This window comes from Rhipicephalus sanguineus, chromosome 5 (genome assembly GCF_013339695.2).
Source record: "Rhipicephalus sanguineus isolate Rsan-2018 chromosome 5, BIME_Rsan_1.4, whole genome shotgun sequence".
Lineage (NCBI taxonomy): Eukaryota > Metazoa > Arthropoda > Arachnida > Ixodida > Ixodidae > Rhipicephalus > Rhipicephalus sanguineus.
Window position 1 is genome coordinate 10,544,588 of NC_051180.1, and position 16,266 is coordinate 10,560,853.

Sequence of the window (16,266 nt, forward strand, 5' to 3'; positions counted from 1 at the left end):
AGCACTCGTTGAAAACACCTTTGTCTAAAATGGTATGTGTTTACGCTGAAGCTTAATACAATGACTCCTCAGTCTCGCAAAACCGACGCGTTTGGGACAGGTCGATTCGCCCTTTAGCGTTATCACTATGAAGATATCAATCAGTAGCCAGACTGCTAATTCCAACACAATTGCAAGTCGCTCCCTGCACCCGCACTTCGATAACAAGACCTGCCTTGTTTGTGTGTTTTTGCCCTTTTATACGCGGGCAGTACTTGAACTATGCGTGTTGCAGCGGAACACGATCTCATTGACATCGGATTGCACAAAGCTCTGCTCGCAGCACTTCCTCTTTCTACGTCGCGTAGAGGTGAGGCCCGCGGAATTCCGTTTCCCGTTCACTCGGCAACTCGCGCTTTCAGCCAATCGGCGTGCGCTCGCGTTTTCTCGCCTCTGCCCGAGTCTGAAACATCGTGGAAGCGTATTCAGTCGGTCATTTCTGGCGTCTATCGCATCGAGTAAGCACCAACTCGGACGCCTTCAGCAACACTCCCAGGTATGTTGAGTTATTACGTGGCCTCCGAGGTTGGCTCTGGCAACGAGTAACGGCGCGTCGCCGGTGCTGATCGCGGAGGCCACGGTTATTAGTAACATGTGCGCGTAATTATAACCACCGTTGATGAAAATACTTAATATATTAAATATTTGTTGCGCATGTAGCAGGGGTCGATTCGCAACTATCCTTCAGCAATACACCGTCCCTCATTGAAGCAGCTATTTTCTAAATGATTGAAGTACGCGCATCGCTGCATCACATATTAATCGTCCAATGTTTACGCTCAATAAATATATCTTTAAGTGGCTACTATCAAAAGAAGCGCTTTAAATTAATTTTTTTTTTTACTTAGCGCTTCTGACAATACGTGCGCTTTCAGGTCATTAAGCCTGTGTTACTAACTAACTTTGTTACAAGACATAATAAAAAGTTTGTCGTTGTCGTTGTCACGAATGACAATGACAAACTTTTTTTATTTCTTGGTAAATACAAACGTTCTAATTAAAGGTACGACGCTTCACACTATTTAGTATGTCAATAACCACGTGGTCCGAGTGAAACCATCACAATTTTTCTTTCTTTTTTCTTTGGTTTCTTTTCTTTTTTCCTTGTTCTGTTCTGAAATATGTTTATTTGTGACTCCTTGCTCAAGATTTGCCACTGGCGAGAAAGAGTGGACCAGCGTTGTCGTGCGTAGCGCCAGAAGGCCATATCATTAATTATGAGTGTAGTAAATGTTTTCTTCGTTATGCGGGCACTAAAATAATACGTGTTGCAATTTATAATGAGGAAATTCCCCTTTTATTGACCACTTTTCTTACTGACTCGATTCATGACCAATCTCCTACAATGTTTTTTATACGCCACAACCATTCAGCACACACCTATAGCAGCAGCAACAACAACTACATCAACAACATTAACGTTCAGTCTTTTTGACAAGTCTCCAAGCGGGTTTTCATCAGCTGGCGCAGTCACAGCTAGCTTACTGTAAATTGCACCCGGATCTTATCTTTTTATTACTGAATAATAGGACATGTTTACGTGAACAATAGGACAAGTACGACAAACTTCGAATGCGTGGGGCATACAACCTGAAATTGTTCCAAAATGATTTGCAACGAAAGAGTTTTATGCGTCGCATATAAGAAGTCTAGAATGTTTCCTTCATTCCTTAACCGCGATGAGCTGAGAATCATCATTTTCGGACATAAAGAGACGTGCGTAAGAGGCAGAACAGCGGCAGCTCTTCGCTTTCATTATTGTGTTTGTTCGTTTGTTTTTTTTTTAATTGGACGCGGCAGTCTTGCCAAGTGACAAGATGATGATGTGGTTTTGCCAAAAACGTGAGCACTTGAAAACCGATCGAAGCCGAAATACTACGAAGTATAACAATAAACACATACGTTCAAATGCGCGAAACGAGCTCGCGCGTCAACTTTCTCGTGAATCGGGTTCAGAACGGTGGCGCTGGCGGCTGGGAAGGCAATGACGTTGGGAAGGCAATGGCCTTGTCAGCGATAAAGACGACGCCGGTGACTCAAGCAATGCAAGGACTTGGCAGCGTCAGAAAAAAGGGCATTGCATGTTTACGACTGGTTCAAGCTTTGAGAGCGCGCGCACGCGAGCACGAGCACACACACACACACACACACACACACACACACAAACACACACGCGCGCGCGCGCGCGCGCTCGCACACATTGGCATTGACGTTAAAAAAACAAGGATTACAGCAGATCACCCGAAATGTGTTTATGACGTTCACTATATACATTGATTGTTCACATCAACTCAACTATACTCTTTCATCGTTCAAACGCACCCATTACTCAACAGCTATGGTGAGTTTGTGCGGCCGCTCCAGTTCAGTACCTCTGTTGTTTTCCGCGATAACATTAAAGTGTGCAACCAAATATAGACCACTACAGAATTTTTCTTAACCACGTTATAATATGAAAACGTTTTTCTTATTTTTTTCTCTATGACGTTGCTGTTCGTTTTGTACATTAGCGATGTAACGAATGGATGCGAGGCAAAAACTGGCTTCACTTTTGGCGGTGAGGCGTTGCGAGGCCTACCACTCCAGATTTTTTTTACCTCTTTGAGCACAGCACGGCAACGTCATTTTGTAACACCCACTCCCTCTTCCCGTAACAACTACCTATAGTCAAGAGAAATGCTTTTCGTGTTCTCATATCACAAGAAGATGCTTGGGAATCCTCTGCACCTTCTGTGTTTTCTACGTTAACATCTTTTTACTCGAAGTATGACATAACAACCAGACTTTCAAGAGCCGATCAAAACGAAGAGATAAGTTGCCTTACGCAAGTTAAATACAGCAATTACATCTGCTGTTGTAATCACAGACTATCTATCTCTCTGTTCTGCACTCTCTGTTGGTGCTAACTCCCACGTAACAAAGGCTTTTCGCGCATTAGTACCCGCGCATCTGAGAAAAGTTTGATTAGTTTGGGTGCCTGGACATGAAGGGTTGTTCCTAAATGAAATATTCGACTTCTTAGCGAAGTCGTTAATAAGTGGACCGATTTCACTGTACCGTACCACCCGCTTATGTGACGGCTGCACGATTTCGCAGGCGTGCCGTTATGGAAGTCTTTGCAGACTCAGCACTAACAAATTCCACCGAATATCGGCACTTATTATATCCCTGGAGGAGATCATTTTGTCAAACCCGTAAACTGGAAGTGTCAATTACGAGGCTGCGCTGCCGTGTACCGAATCTAAATTTCTACCAACACAAGTCTGGTCAGGCACCTTCTCCACTGTGCGCATTCCGTGGTGAGAAACTATCGATCATTTCTTTTTGACCTGCAGGCGATTTGCTACAGCACGAAAAACCCTGTTACCTTGACCTTTACCCTTTACCCTGACCTTTACGTGTTATTGGAATGAATTTATCTGTGCCTTTGATTTTGTCTTTTGGCGCTACTATTTCTGTGTTCTCCAGTGCGAAGGTTTGCGTGGCTGTGCGGAATTACCTCGATGAAACCAATCTGTTAACTGGCTAATATATATTACTATCCTCCTGTGTCATCACATGCATATATTTTAAAAAAATAGGGTATTGATTTATTTGATTATCTATTACTAATACAAAGAAAGCTTTTTTATTTTTTTTTATATACGCATTTGATCGAGCACCGAAATTTCATATAAAATGTTTAATGTTTCTATTCTATAACTTCCCTTATTCTAAAGTACTATAAGATTTTAAACACCACTCAGTTCTTGGCCAATCCCCCACAGTGGGTGTGAGCCATAGTTGAAGGTGAACAAGAACAATAACAAGTTGTTCTCGCGTGAACACTGGATAAACGTGCGCCCCGCCACGGTGGTCTATAGTGGTGATGGCGCTCGACTGCTGACCCGGAGGTCGCGGGATCGAATCCCGGCCGCGGCGGCTGCATTTTTGATGGAGGCGAAAATGTCTGAGGCCCGTGTACTTAGATTTAGGTGCACGTTAAAGAACCCCAGGTGGTCGAAATTTCCGGATCCCTCCACTCTGGCGTCTGTCATAATTATATCGTGGTTTTAGGACGTTAAACCCCAGATTATATTATTATTATTATTATTTATTATTATTATTATTGAATAAACGTGCCTCGAGGAAGACGAAGACGAGTCCCTTTGTCCAAATTATGCCAAAAATTGGCCTTACCTTATACTAAACGGCCTACTACAAAGTCATTTAAAGGGGATAAATACAACAAATATCTACAAAAATATCATAGCTACAGATGCCTCACAATCCGAAGAAAAATCTAGCATCGGTATTTTCTCCGAGACCTTCAACTGGTCATTCTCATTAAGACTTCCCGATTTCTTAGCAGTATTTTCGGCGGAATTTCTAGCGGTGATTATGGCTTTACGAAAGCTCAGCCCACCTACATCAAGCGTGGCCACAGTTACACTCTTTATCTTTGTGTTCAGCGCTCGCTGCTAATAGTGATTCTCAATTATCACGTACTTTTCATTTTCTTCTTCCCACCCACGTAACTTTAATCAGATTAATCTGGGCACCGGGCCTCAAAGAGATAAAAATGAACGAAATGGCGGACACTCTGCCGAAAGCCGCTCTCGGTGGTCCGATACTGTCAATTGTTCCTACGTCAGCACTCATAATTCTTGACAGACTTAGAAGGCGTGCCATAATTCAAGACTCCAGCCATAGAAGCTCCAAGATCCCCCTTTCCCCTTTCCCTTGAATAAAGTTTCACTCTCTCTCTCTCTCCGGTAAAACATTAATTACTCATCTGAACGAATATCGACACCCCTTGTTCCCTTGGCATAGGAATTTCTGTTCGACAAGAAAATAGGAAGTTATTTTTACAAAATTACGCTGTCGTGTTCCGAAACTAAACTTTTTATATGCATAGAGCTGGTCTGGCTCCTTCCCCTCTTCGCTCGTTTTGCAACAAGGACGAAACAGTCGAACATTATTTTTTATCATGCAACCGCTTCAATTTACTGAGGAAAAACATTGTCAAGGCGGTGTTTAATCGAGTTAGATTGAAGTTCATTGCTTCTAATATTCTATCCTTGGGAGCCTCCTCATAAGGTCATTGTCACCGGTATGTCTGTTCCGCTGTACAAAAATTCTTAATCTAATCACGGCGGCCTTGATTTCGAATTTCTAAATTAGCATTATTCATTTATTCTAACTATCCTAAAATTCATTAGTAATACAATTCATGTGTGACCTGTTTTATCTGTAAATTATTCGTTTCTTGGCCGATCCCCCAGAGTGGGTGTGAGCCATTCACAAAGACAATCATCATCATCATCATCATCATCATCATCATCATCACTGTCGCGGCCGGATCCAGCCTCGGCCTGCGTCTCGACTGTTTTCTCTCAGTCAGCGTTGTTCGCCTCGCTAGCAGCTTATCTGTGAAATGAGTCATTCCAGCTTCCATGTATACGTCAGCTGTCCATGCTGAATAGGACAATCGCTGCCGCTTTGATGCTTTTTAGGGGCGAAGCTCCTTAAGGCGGCACCCGTTCGTCCCTCGTAGTGGTCGTAGTAGTGAGTAACAAGTCTTACGCTTTGACCTCCAAGGTGGTGCCGGTGGGAGATTTCTCCTGTGCGTTGTTGAACAATAAAAAATTCGCAGCGTGCGCGTTAACTAAAAGCCGAATTCTTCTGTCTCTCATTCCCCATTAGCAGCCATTGGCATGTTCCAGTAGGAAACGTTAGTAGAAGTAGAAGTGTAAGTGTTAGCTAAAAGCCGACTTCTTCTGTCTCTCATTGCCATTAGCAGCCATTGTTTACCTCCAAGGTAGTGCCTGGTGAGATTTCTCCTGTGCGTGATTAAACAATAAAAATTTTGTTCAAAACGCCGTTGATTGATGAAATAAACCAACGAAAGACGCCAGATGTTTTGTAAAAGCAGAACGAAAGAACACCAGATGTTTTTCTTAAAGTGTAGTAGTAGTAGGGTAGTAGTTGCATGTAGCCACCTCGCCCGATCGTCAACGGGCGAGGTGGACCGGCAACGGCGCGAGGACCCTGCCGTACGAGAGTTAGATCACACTAAAAGACATACTTTGCGGGCGATACACTCTAGTGAGCTTTCAACTTTTCGTCTTAGTGTACATGATAAAGAAATTATTTCTACGAAAAACGCAAGGCACACCTTGAGCAATTTGTTTGGTTTTGGGACGGTAAATGGAACCATGAGGCGATGCGAAGCCGGAGCACTTGCACGATCGCGTTCCGTTGGCTTTCGTTGGGCATGCTACCGACCTGGCGTCGTGGAACGCGCGTCCTGTCTTCCCTCTAGCCTTGCCTTTAATTCGCACAGGGCGAGCGGGGAATGCGGTCGCTCTTGGCGCTCTTTCGCTCGGGAGTGGACTTCTTCCTTGCATTTCACCGATCACAAGTGATAATGAAGGGACCACGTAAACCAACAGTACAATAAAAGTTTGATGTTTAATATATACACGATGTTTCACACTCTTTATATTATGTACTGGGCGCATTTCACGGAAGAGTTTCACGGTTTACAGATGATTCCCTCCGTAGCTTCGCCCCACTCATCATCATTCACCCCGTGGATATGCTGTGATTTTTTTTTTTACCATATCGCACCCGCGAAAAATAATGTCTGAAATTAAATCAAGTTAGTGAGAGTTCCAAGGCTTATCAGTGCCCTGTTACAAGAATTAAAAAAATACAGCTGGAATCAACTGGTGTCCATTATCATTGTCGATGTCCCGGCCCCGGCGGCCAGATTTCGACGGAGGCAAAACTTTAGAGGACTGTGTGCTTAGATTTAGGTGCACGTTAAAGAATCCCAGGTAGCCGAAATTTCCAGAGCCCGCCACTACGGGGTCTCTCGTAATCATATCGTGGTTTTGGGACGTAAAACCCCAACAATTATTATTACATTGTCGATGTCAAATAGCATAACGGCGGCTTATCGACACTCCGCCATGTTGTGAAAACGCGCCAAGCGAAGTAACGCGCTTACTTGCACGCGGAACATTCTTATAGGCGTTCGAATCTACCTGCGAGGCATGCGCTTGTGGCAATGGTTAGAGCACCGGGCATTGGTACTTGAGACGTAGAGTTTACATTCCGCCGCCGGAATATAATTAACATTTTTGTTGATGTTATGTCTCACCGAAGGTTGATCGCCAATGTAAAACCCGTCGTGCTGGACAAAACTAATAATTTAGAACAGCTGAATTGTTCAATGTTTCAAAAATAGAGTAGGTCTGTTACGGATGGAGTACGCGGTGCCATTGATGGCACTAATATCTTAACGGTGCCAACAGATATTCGAGCGCTCGTGTTTTTCAATTCCAAAAACTTAATTAGAGCGCAAACACACGACACACTCACACCCACAGACACACACACACACCACGTGGCTGTTGCCTGGGTGTGTGGGTGTGTGTGTGTGGGTGTGAATGTGTCGTGTGATTGCGCTCTAATTAGGTTTTTGGAAATGATCTACCAACTAGCCCAACCACAAGTTCTTTTACGTGTTTTTCAACTTTATCATCAAAGAATATTCGACGTTTATCGACACAAAAATGTGCTTCCGGCATGTCCGCCGTTGTCATGCCGAGCAAAACTGTTGCCGGAATGTCGTTCTCCACGAAAGCGTTGCATAGTCCCTGGGTTCATTTTGGCGATCTGTGACGTTATGATGACGTCATATCGTGACGTCATCACACGATGATATCTTTCATCACTCGTGTTGACGCCAACGCCGCGGGACGCCGACGGTCAATTTTCGCGTTTGATGAGGCATCTGAGGCTTTCGTCGTAAAATAGAGAGATAGAAAGGAAAAGGGCAAGCTGCTGTGCTGCAGTCACGTAGGCCCACACACTGGCGATGGATGCTTCCTGGCAGGATGCTACGTGCTGACAGCCAGGTCTCTCAAAAGGGCGTGGCCGTGGGAAGTCGAGCACCAGGACAGGGAGGCGTTGACGGCATTGAACTTGAAGCGCGTCGACTTCGAAGCGTTGACGGCGCTGAAGGGCGACCGGGAGCTCTTCGAACCACGTGCGCTCGTCGCTCCGACCTCTGCCGGCTATAGCGCTTGCGAAAGCCGGGCGACCCCTGCGGCAGCGTTTATACAAGCGCGAAAATCTATTTCGGTGCCTTGTTCCTCCTCGCTCCCTTTTGACGTTCTCTTCCTGCACTTTGACGGGTGTTGTGAGATCTGTCTTTGACGAGCGCCACTCTCGCGCGGCTTTCTTTCAGAAACGCGGCAGCCGCAAAGCCGGGGACGCTCCAGATTTCGTGGCCGGTCACAAATTTTTGCGAGGTATTTATTGTTCCTACTAAGTTCTTTTTTCTTATCCACTTATATCATATTACGTACAGTGCGATTTTGATTGTTATAGTTTCATTAAGCTATCATTGCTGTGCTTCATAATATAAGTAGTATTTCCAGTGTTATTTCACGTAAAAGTTTGGTATCATTCTTCGGGAAGTCAATGTGATTTACATTAAATTAATCTTAGCAGTCCAAAGCAACGCACGAGCTGTGGGAAACACCGTGGTTTCAGAGGACTACCGCTTCATTTCAAACATATTTTTTAATGCACCGTTAATTGTCTTATGTACACGAGCGTTTCTTTCTCTCTTTCTTTTTTTATTCTTTTCTTTTTTTTTTTTTGCTGGGCCAATAGAACCGTGTTTTCTTCTCTTGTACCACAGGACAGCCGCAGCCATGCAGAAAATTAAGGACTCCGAAAAAATGAAGATCTTTGGACTCCAGGCCTTCAGAAAGCACAAGGAGGTACGAAACAACTGCGTACAGTTTTCAACCTGAATATTTCGGCCACACTTGGTTATCGTTTATGCATTGTGTTCATTCATAAGAAAGTACCGGCCAATATTGATGACTTCTATGGCATTATTGAAAAGTAAAGCTGTCGTAATGACACCAAACAGAAGACGTACTAAAAGTAGTACAAGCCTATGCTCAAACGTCCAGTCGTGATGATGAACAGTTAATGAGTACGTTAAACTAGCAATGCGAAAGGGCGCAATCTCAGTATGCTAAAGGCGTACACGACTACAATGCAAAAGAGGGGAAGATGCAGGCTGGAGGGACAGGCAATTGGTGACTAAGGCATCGATTTTAGGAATAGTGGAAAAGACACGCTGGTCGAATTCTCGGAAAGGAATCAACTACGAGTTAAGATACGCTGGCGAATAGCCGCTTTTTTTTCCCTCTCTTTTTTTTCGCGTTGTGATGAGTGATTTCATGTCAACGTAAAAAAAAAAAACCTTCGACATACATTGCACGAAAGATTAATAATGGGTTGAGAAAGGAAAGTAAGAACGCTTCGTAGTATCCTTGGAAAATTGTCGCCATGATAGCTTAGAGCGAGTAATTATCATTCTTAAAATAGCTTCAGTTAACTGATAATCAGTCAGTCATGCGAGATGCTGTTACTCAAGAAGTCTAGTGCGAAGGTTGCGTTTCTTTTGTCTTCCAGCGAATTGAAGTTAAGTTTTTTGGTGTAGCCATACATGGTACGCAAAGACAGACTCGCAAAAGCGTTCTCGAGCAGAACGAGAAGGACGGCAGTGGAGATAATGTCGTCCCTCTTTTTTTTTTTACCTGTGCTCGTGTTTGCGCACCTGTCTTCCCGTACAGCGACATGTATTTACTTGTTGCAAAGTACTCAATAACGAAACTTCTTGGAGGAAATCAACATGCGCTTATTGTGTTACGTGTATTTCGGTCCTGCAGGTGATCCCTCTTGTCGCGATCATCTCAGTGGCCACCCTCGGTTGCATCGGCTTCAGCATGTACACGATGACCAAGCCGGATGTCCAGTGAGTTTGAGACATGAGTATTGGGGCGGAAATACATATATATATATATATAATTTAGAATTTTAGAATTCAGTTGGTAATAAAGTTAGTGTTCCTATCAGTATTTCATGTACAGCCCCTTGAAACTGCATAGTTAATGTAAACGTTGTTTTCCTGTTTATATTAATAGCTTGTCTTAGTAGAATGTTCGTATTTCTTGTTCATTTTGTGTGTGTCCATGTTCTTTGCAATGTGAATATGGTTTCATTTATTTCCATTTTTAAACTGCGCTCCAAGTTGAACACACTTCTGCATAGGCCCGAGGATGACCTACAGCATTGTAAAATAAATAAATGAATACAGCAAGATCATGTCATACAGAGCAGGGACAGGATACACGAGATGTAATTGCAATACAGAACCAGCCGTTTCTCTTATCAATATTCACTAATGCTTATAGCATGTTTTTTTTTTATTACACAGGCATGTAAAGACACTGCGGCAACAAACCAACTGTTTTATGTTGCGCTATGCAGCAATTACTAAGTGTGTGTGTGTCACCATTAAATCATCCATGTTTTCAACGTGCATCATCACGCATTATTATAGACACCATCCGTCCATCTTTCGCAGACACATTTTCGGCGTGAATGCCGTTTTTCGCAAATGACTAATAGCACATTATATGAAGTGGAATTTGGAAAAGTAAATAAAGGGGCCACGTTTCAGTAACATTAAATCAGTTGGTAGTTCGCACTCTCTGTCCATGTCCAATGTGTTCAATGGAGTAAACGTTTACCTAGCTACACTGTGCGAAGCACGATATGAAAGAGGTTCTAGCAGTCCATCCGCGTGACCCACATTCGCAGCACGACTTATTGCAGATGTGGTTTTGTTTTGCTCATCTCAAGTCTACCTGTGCGATGACGCGCCGCGGTGGTAAAGTGGTTATGCATGCTCGACTACGGACCCGAAGGTCGCGACATTGAGTCCCGGCAGCGGTGGCCGCATTTCGATGTAGGCGAAATGCTAGAGGACTGCGTACTTATATTTAAGTGCACGTTAAAGAACAGGTGGTCGAAATTTTCGGAGCCCTTCACCACGGCGTCCCTCATAATTATATCGTGGTTTGGGGACGTAAACCCCCAACAATTATTCACCTGTGCGATTATTTTGGATATATTTCCACACTGCGGCCATATTGTAGTACCTGGGATAGCCATACTGGGGGAAACGCGACGCACGTGTCGCGTTTGTATTTTATATTTCCTGCTTTTATGCTTTCTTTTTCCTAACAATTCTTTTTCCGTAATATCAGCCGCTTTTCTTGCGCCAGTAAACTGTAATGGTCAATTCATGTGGTCGGTCCGGTGCACGCATTGCCAGACGCCCAGATCTGAGCCGGAAAACGCGCTACAACGGAAACATGGGTCCGTGTCAGGAGCAGTGACAGGGGAAAACATGAAGGCAGAGAGAAACTTCCGGTGACACCCTATGTAGAGAATATGGCCACGGCCGCCGCATCCCGTAGCAACGGGGCTCGCGAGCCAGTGTCGCTCACTGTCGTGTGCTATAGCACAGCATTAAAGCAAACGTTTTCGTCTGAAATGCTGAAGGTGAATACCTTCAGTACTGTACTGAAGGTGCAGCTAACAAAATCAGATGCGGCCGCTCAAAATCAGCTCGGCGTCGCGAGACCCGATCAGAAACGTCACGCGTGACGTCACTGGTAGAGCGGCACGTCGACCCTGGCTCGGGCAGTAGTGATGCTGAGAAAATAGTGAGAACCGCGAAGCGGCACGGCGTATAGGTTGCTGGCTCGCCAGTGACACGAGTCAACCGCTGACACTGGCAGAATAGCGACGCTTGTGCAACGTCGGGGCAGAACCTTGCCTTTCAGTCGAATTTTACGGCGGTGGTATGACGTCTTATACGTGACGTTTATGCTCAGGTCACGTGACCTCAACTTGCGAAGGTGCAAATACATGCTTCCCAACTGAGCGGACGATACGGCAAAAGCGTGGTGACGGAAGCAAAACTCACTTGATCCGAGAGTGAATCTCGCCGTCGGTACAACAGTTTCCTGGTGCTCAAAATCGGATTCGATTAATCAGCTACGAACCACCCGATCGTGATCGGTTTCCCGTTTTTCGACCACCAACGAGCCCCTCGAGCGCTCCGAAACGACCACCCGCGGATGCTCACAGCAAACACCACTTTTTGGAGCACAAGAATCTTCATTCATCTTGCGCGTCTGAAGATTCTGGGATTTTACGAGCCAAAACCACGCACGATGTTATTATCAGTCACGCCGAAGTGTGGTGCTCCGCAGTAATTTCAATCACGTGAAGTTCTTTAACGCGTAGCTAAATGTACGCGGGTGTCCTTGCAATTCGTCCCTGACTCCCTATCGAAATCAGGTGATTGCGAATCGAACCCGCGCCCTCGAGCTTAGCAGCGCGACACTACCGTATCAGGTGTATTTCGTGCTTTCATACTCGGGTCCCGAAGGGCGTGCTCTTATCTGTGGGACAAAGCGATCTTGACAGGAAAGCAGCGAGCACATAGTGGAAGAAATGCGTGTCAAATAGGCGATCACTACTGAATGGGGATACGCCGCAACGAATGTAAAAATGTCTCAGAGGAACACAAGTGTGGCATTACCCTATCGAAGCGTGTCTTTATTGTTGCTCTTTCATCATTTCAGGTGCAGCAGAAAAGACAAGATCCCGTCATGGATGCGGTACAGCGCCGACAAGACACAAAAGGTACGCATGTATGATGCAACACACAATATATGTCATTCGAGCTTTTCTATAGCCGACACATTTCAGAGATGAGTCATTAAACTCGAAGCGCGTATAGTGCGCCTGCAGTAATTATTCCATTTTAGTCGACGCCATTCCCTCAATTTGCTTAGCTTCTCCTGTACCGTACCCTAAGATACGCGTAGGGCTCCCAAAAAGCACGAGAGATAATATTGCGAACCTCAACTATGCCTTAGCTGTGGTTTTCATGCGCAAAATACCTGCGTAGGCGTGCGCAGGGTTCACCATTAGAGGGGGTCAAGTTTCACCGCAGTAGTGCCATGGCCGGACAAAACCAGGGGCGTAGCCAAGGGGGGGGGGGGGTCCAACCCCCCCCCCCCCCCCCCCTTCGGAAAAAAATTCTGGCTACGCCCCTGGACAAAACAATGTTTCAGTGATCGTGCTCGTCAACACTTCAATAACGTAAAGAATGGATATGGCAGCCACTTAGTTACCCATTGCGAGAAGTGGGCATGTTTTCCCATGTTTAAATGAACCACGTTCATAGTAAAAGGAAAAACTAAGAAGGAAAGAGCAATTATTGCGGCCTTCTGTATTCGAAACGAAGGCGACAACAGCGTTTGTGCGCCATCTCTACTACTATCTGAAAGAGAGAGAAACGTTTTGAAAGAAAGGTTATGGCTGTGCATAGAGATTGTGAATGGTGTATTCGTCGTGCTGTTTCATCCTCTGCTCCAATCGTGAAATACGAGCTGCTTTTGTTTTAACTGAATAGTTTGAGAAATCGTTAAACAAGGAATGTCACTCCAACGTTTTTACAAGTAGACTTGTCTTCGTCAAGGCAGCAACTCTAATGTAGAGTTAGTTAGTTAGTTAGTTCAAAGCAACGCTTGTGTCACAAAAACGCTGTAGTGGCTCTAGATCAACACTGCATCAAGGCAAATTATATATATATATATATATATATATATATATATATATATATATATATATATATATATATATATATATATATATATATATATATATATATATATATATATATATATATATATATATATATACATATATATATATATATATATATATATATATATATATGAGCGTATTGGTCATGACCCAGCTAACCTGCACAACATTTTTTTAAATTGAAACAAGGCATGTGCAAACGTCATTAATTTTGGTTGAAAGGGAACTGAAAGCAACTTAGAATAGTAGCAGGATTTCACTTTGGGTAGAATGCAAGTGATAACCTTTAAAATACATTACATTTTAAAATTTACTATACGTAGAGCATATAAGCCGGTATAACAATATTTCAAACTTTAAAAAATAATGGATAGAGGGTAATATGTTCATTTAACCTTGAAGTGGGGCTTCGCGGTAGTGCGGATTTCCCCTGAATAGGTGTACTCACAGTATAGCATTTCTCTACTGCAGTGAAACCACCTTTACAGGGGGTTACATGCTGTTTATGTATGTTTATTCGTTCATTTCGAATACTTCGAAATTTAGAATAATTCAAATTCGTGTCGAAGCAAATTCGAATACTGTAATATTAGTTCGAATATTCGAAGTGCTCGAATATTCTCACAAGCCTAGTAAAATGTCACAGCTGCAGAGTCATAGAGGCTCTCGATTATTCTTTTCGATTTGGCCGCAAGCCAGTATATTTACCTCTTAAGGCGAAAGCCGTAAGTCTCGTTGCGCGGAGATCTCCAACGAAACACGGCAGGTGAATGAAGTGGTACCAAAACTTTCGGTGACCTTCTCCGAGCGAGAAGTGTGTGGAGAAGTAACGATGACGTCGCGTGACGTCGTCAGATGACGTCACACGATGATGTCTTCAGACGAAGACAATCATCTGAGAACGCTAAGGTAACTTAATGCGTGTGTCTCACACTGCGGCTCGATATGTCTCGCAAGAAGTTCGGTCCCCGGTTTTAATGCAGTACCGAGTGGGAAGCAGGCCTTTGAATTCAAGTGTTAGAGAGTTGCTGCAGAAAATTTTTGTTTGTTAATTAGCTGATTACTGCTCTTGCAGCTCTACACAACGGACAAAAACTGGAAGCTTGACCAACGGACCGTCGAGGTGGAGAAGCTGCGCAAGGAGATCGGATCTACGCACTGAGCCTTCGTGAGGCTCAGCTCGAGCCATTATAGCGTCTTACGTTGCGTAGGCTGTGAATTCAGGCACCTAGCCAATCTGTGATCGGGGAAACAGAAAACTTCAGTGGATCGAAGCCTATAGTTTCAATTTCCTATGCGGACATATTAAACACCGCTCGAAAATTGCATTTCTGGCATCCCAAACAGAGGGAAAAAAGGGTGGGTGGGGGGGGAGGGGGTGCAAATTCAGCCTCGTCACGAAATGTATTCTGGTTTATTCAATTTATGGTAAGAATTTGATCTGGGCGAGTATGTTCATAGCAACAGGAAGGCACAGAGCGACTGAGGCAAGGGACGAAGAACACAGCGCTCGTGTGTGGCGGGTGTTGTTCGTCCCTAAGTGCCTCAGTCGCGCTATGCCTTCCCATTGTTATTCATTTATTTCCGAGATTTTCTGTCTCTGAACACGACGAAATCCCATCAACGAGTCATACGCTTCGCTGTAAAACGATTTTTGCCGCATTAGTAGATCACTCTTCACCAATTATATATCGCAACTTCTACCGCGAAAATGCGCGTTGTAAGCGAGAAAAGGTGGGAAAAGAATGTGGCGACGCCGCCTTGAAGTTCCTGCACCAACCTGCTGTGGTGTCATTCATTTTGGACAGGGCTGGGCAGTATCGCAATACAAGAGTATCGCGATAGTATTTCAGAGATACTTTTGAGTATCTGTATTTCTGTATCGAGATACATTTGAAAAATGTATTTGTATCTCAGTAGTGAAATACTTTTACGATGTATCGCTTGTATCGCGATAAAATGTAGGACACGGGTATCTCGTTACATTTTCTTTTTTTCGGAAAAGAGTTGACGCGTGTTTCCAAAGGGGTATGACGTTTTTTTTTTTCATTTGTTCTTAAGGAAAGGCGCGCCGTCGGTCGCCGACAGAAAGAGCAGCGATGGTTTCTCCTCATGCGCAGAATGGCCCATGTGGTAAAGCGCGCGACGCCGCAGACGGCAGAATCGCGGAGGCAGTGTTGTCGGCCTCTGCCGACGAAAGTGGATGTCTCTCAAGGCCAGTGCAGCTCGCCTAGTTTTTTTTCGGGTGGCAAGCCATTACTTCGTGACCCCCCGCGCGGATACCGCCTTGGAACAGAGGCTTTGCAATGCTTCTCGTGCGTTCATTTCTCAAAGCGGCGGCACTTCTAAAAGCAGTTCCCATAGTCGCGGCGGAAGTGACTAGAAGATGGCTATCTTTGTCGCGCTTTCAGCCACCTCTCCAGCGTGTCAGGATGCGTTCCTAATTGATAACAAGCGTGAAACGGTCTTTTGTGGCACCAGGCTCCCCCACCGCCGGAGGCGACTTCGCCTGGCGCGGCTTGATGAAATGGGTGCTGGCAGCGTCGGTGGCGGTGACACCTTTATTGAAGAGTGACCCTTTCGGCCCAGGCGACGAGTGCTTGCTGTAGTTTCTGATGGGGCGCTCTGAGTAGCTGTGCCTGATTCCACGTCTCTTTAGAGAGCTTGCAGGAGGAACTTTGG

General features: G+C 44.6%; 1 protein-coding gene across 1 annotated transcript; it reads left to right on the forward strand.

The window, feature by feature from the left end:
* Positions 1 to 519: 519 nt before the first annotated feature.
* LOC119393195 (normal mucosa of esophagus-specific gene 1 protein) lies at positions 520 to 14,939 on the forward strand. The gene is made up of 6 exons (XM_037660042.2): positions 520 to 535; positions 8,279 to 8,342; positions 8,738 to 8,819; positions 9,783 to 9,868; positions 12,555 to 12,615; positions 14,660 to 14,939. Exons 3-6 carry the CDS (start codon positions 8,751 to 8,753, stop codon positions 14,744 to 14,746), a joined length of 303 nt encoding a protein of 100 aa, XP_037515970.1. The 5' UTR covers positions 520 to 535; positions 8,279 to 8,342; positions 8,738 to 8,750; the 3' UTR covers positions 14,747 to 14,939.
* Positions 14,940 to 16,266: the final 1,327 nt, after the last annotated feature.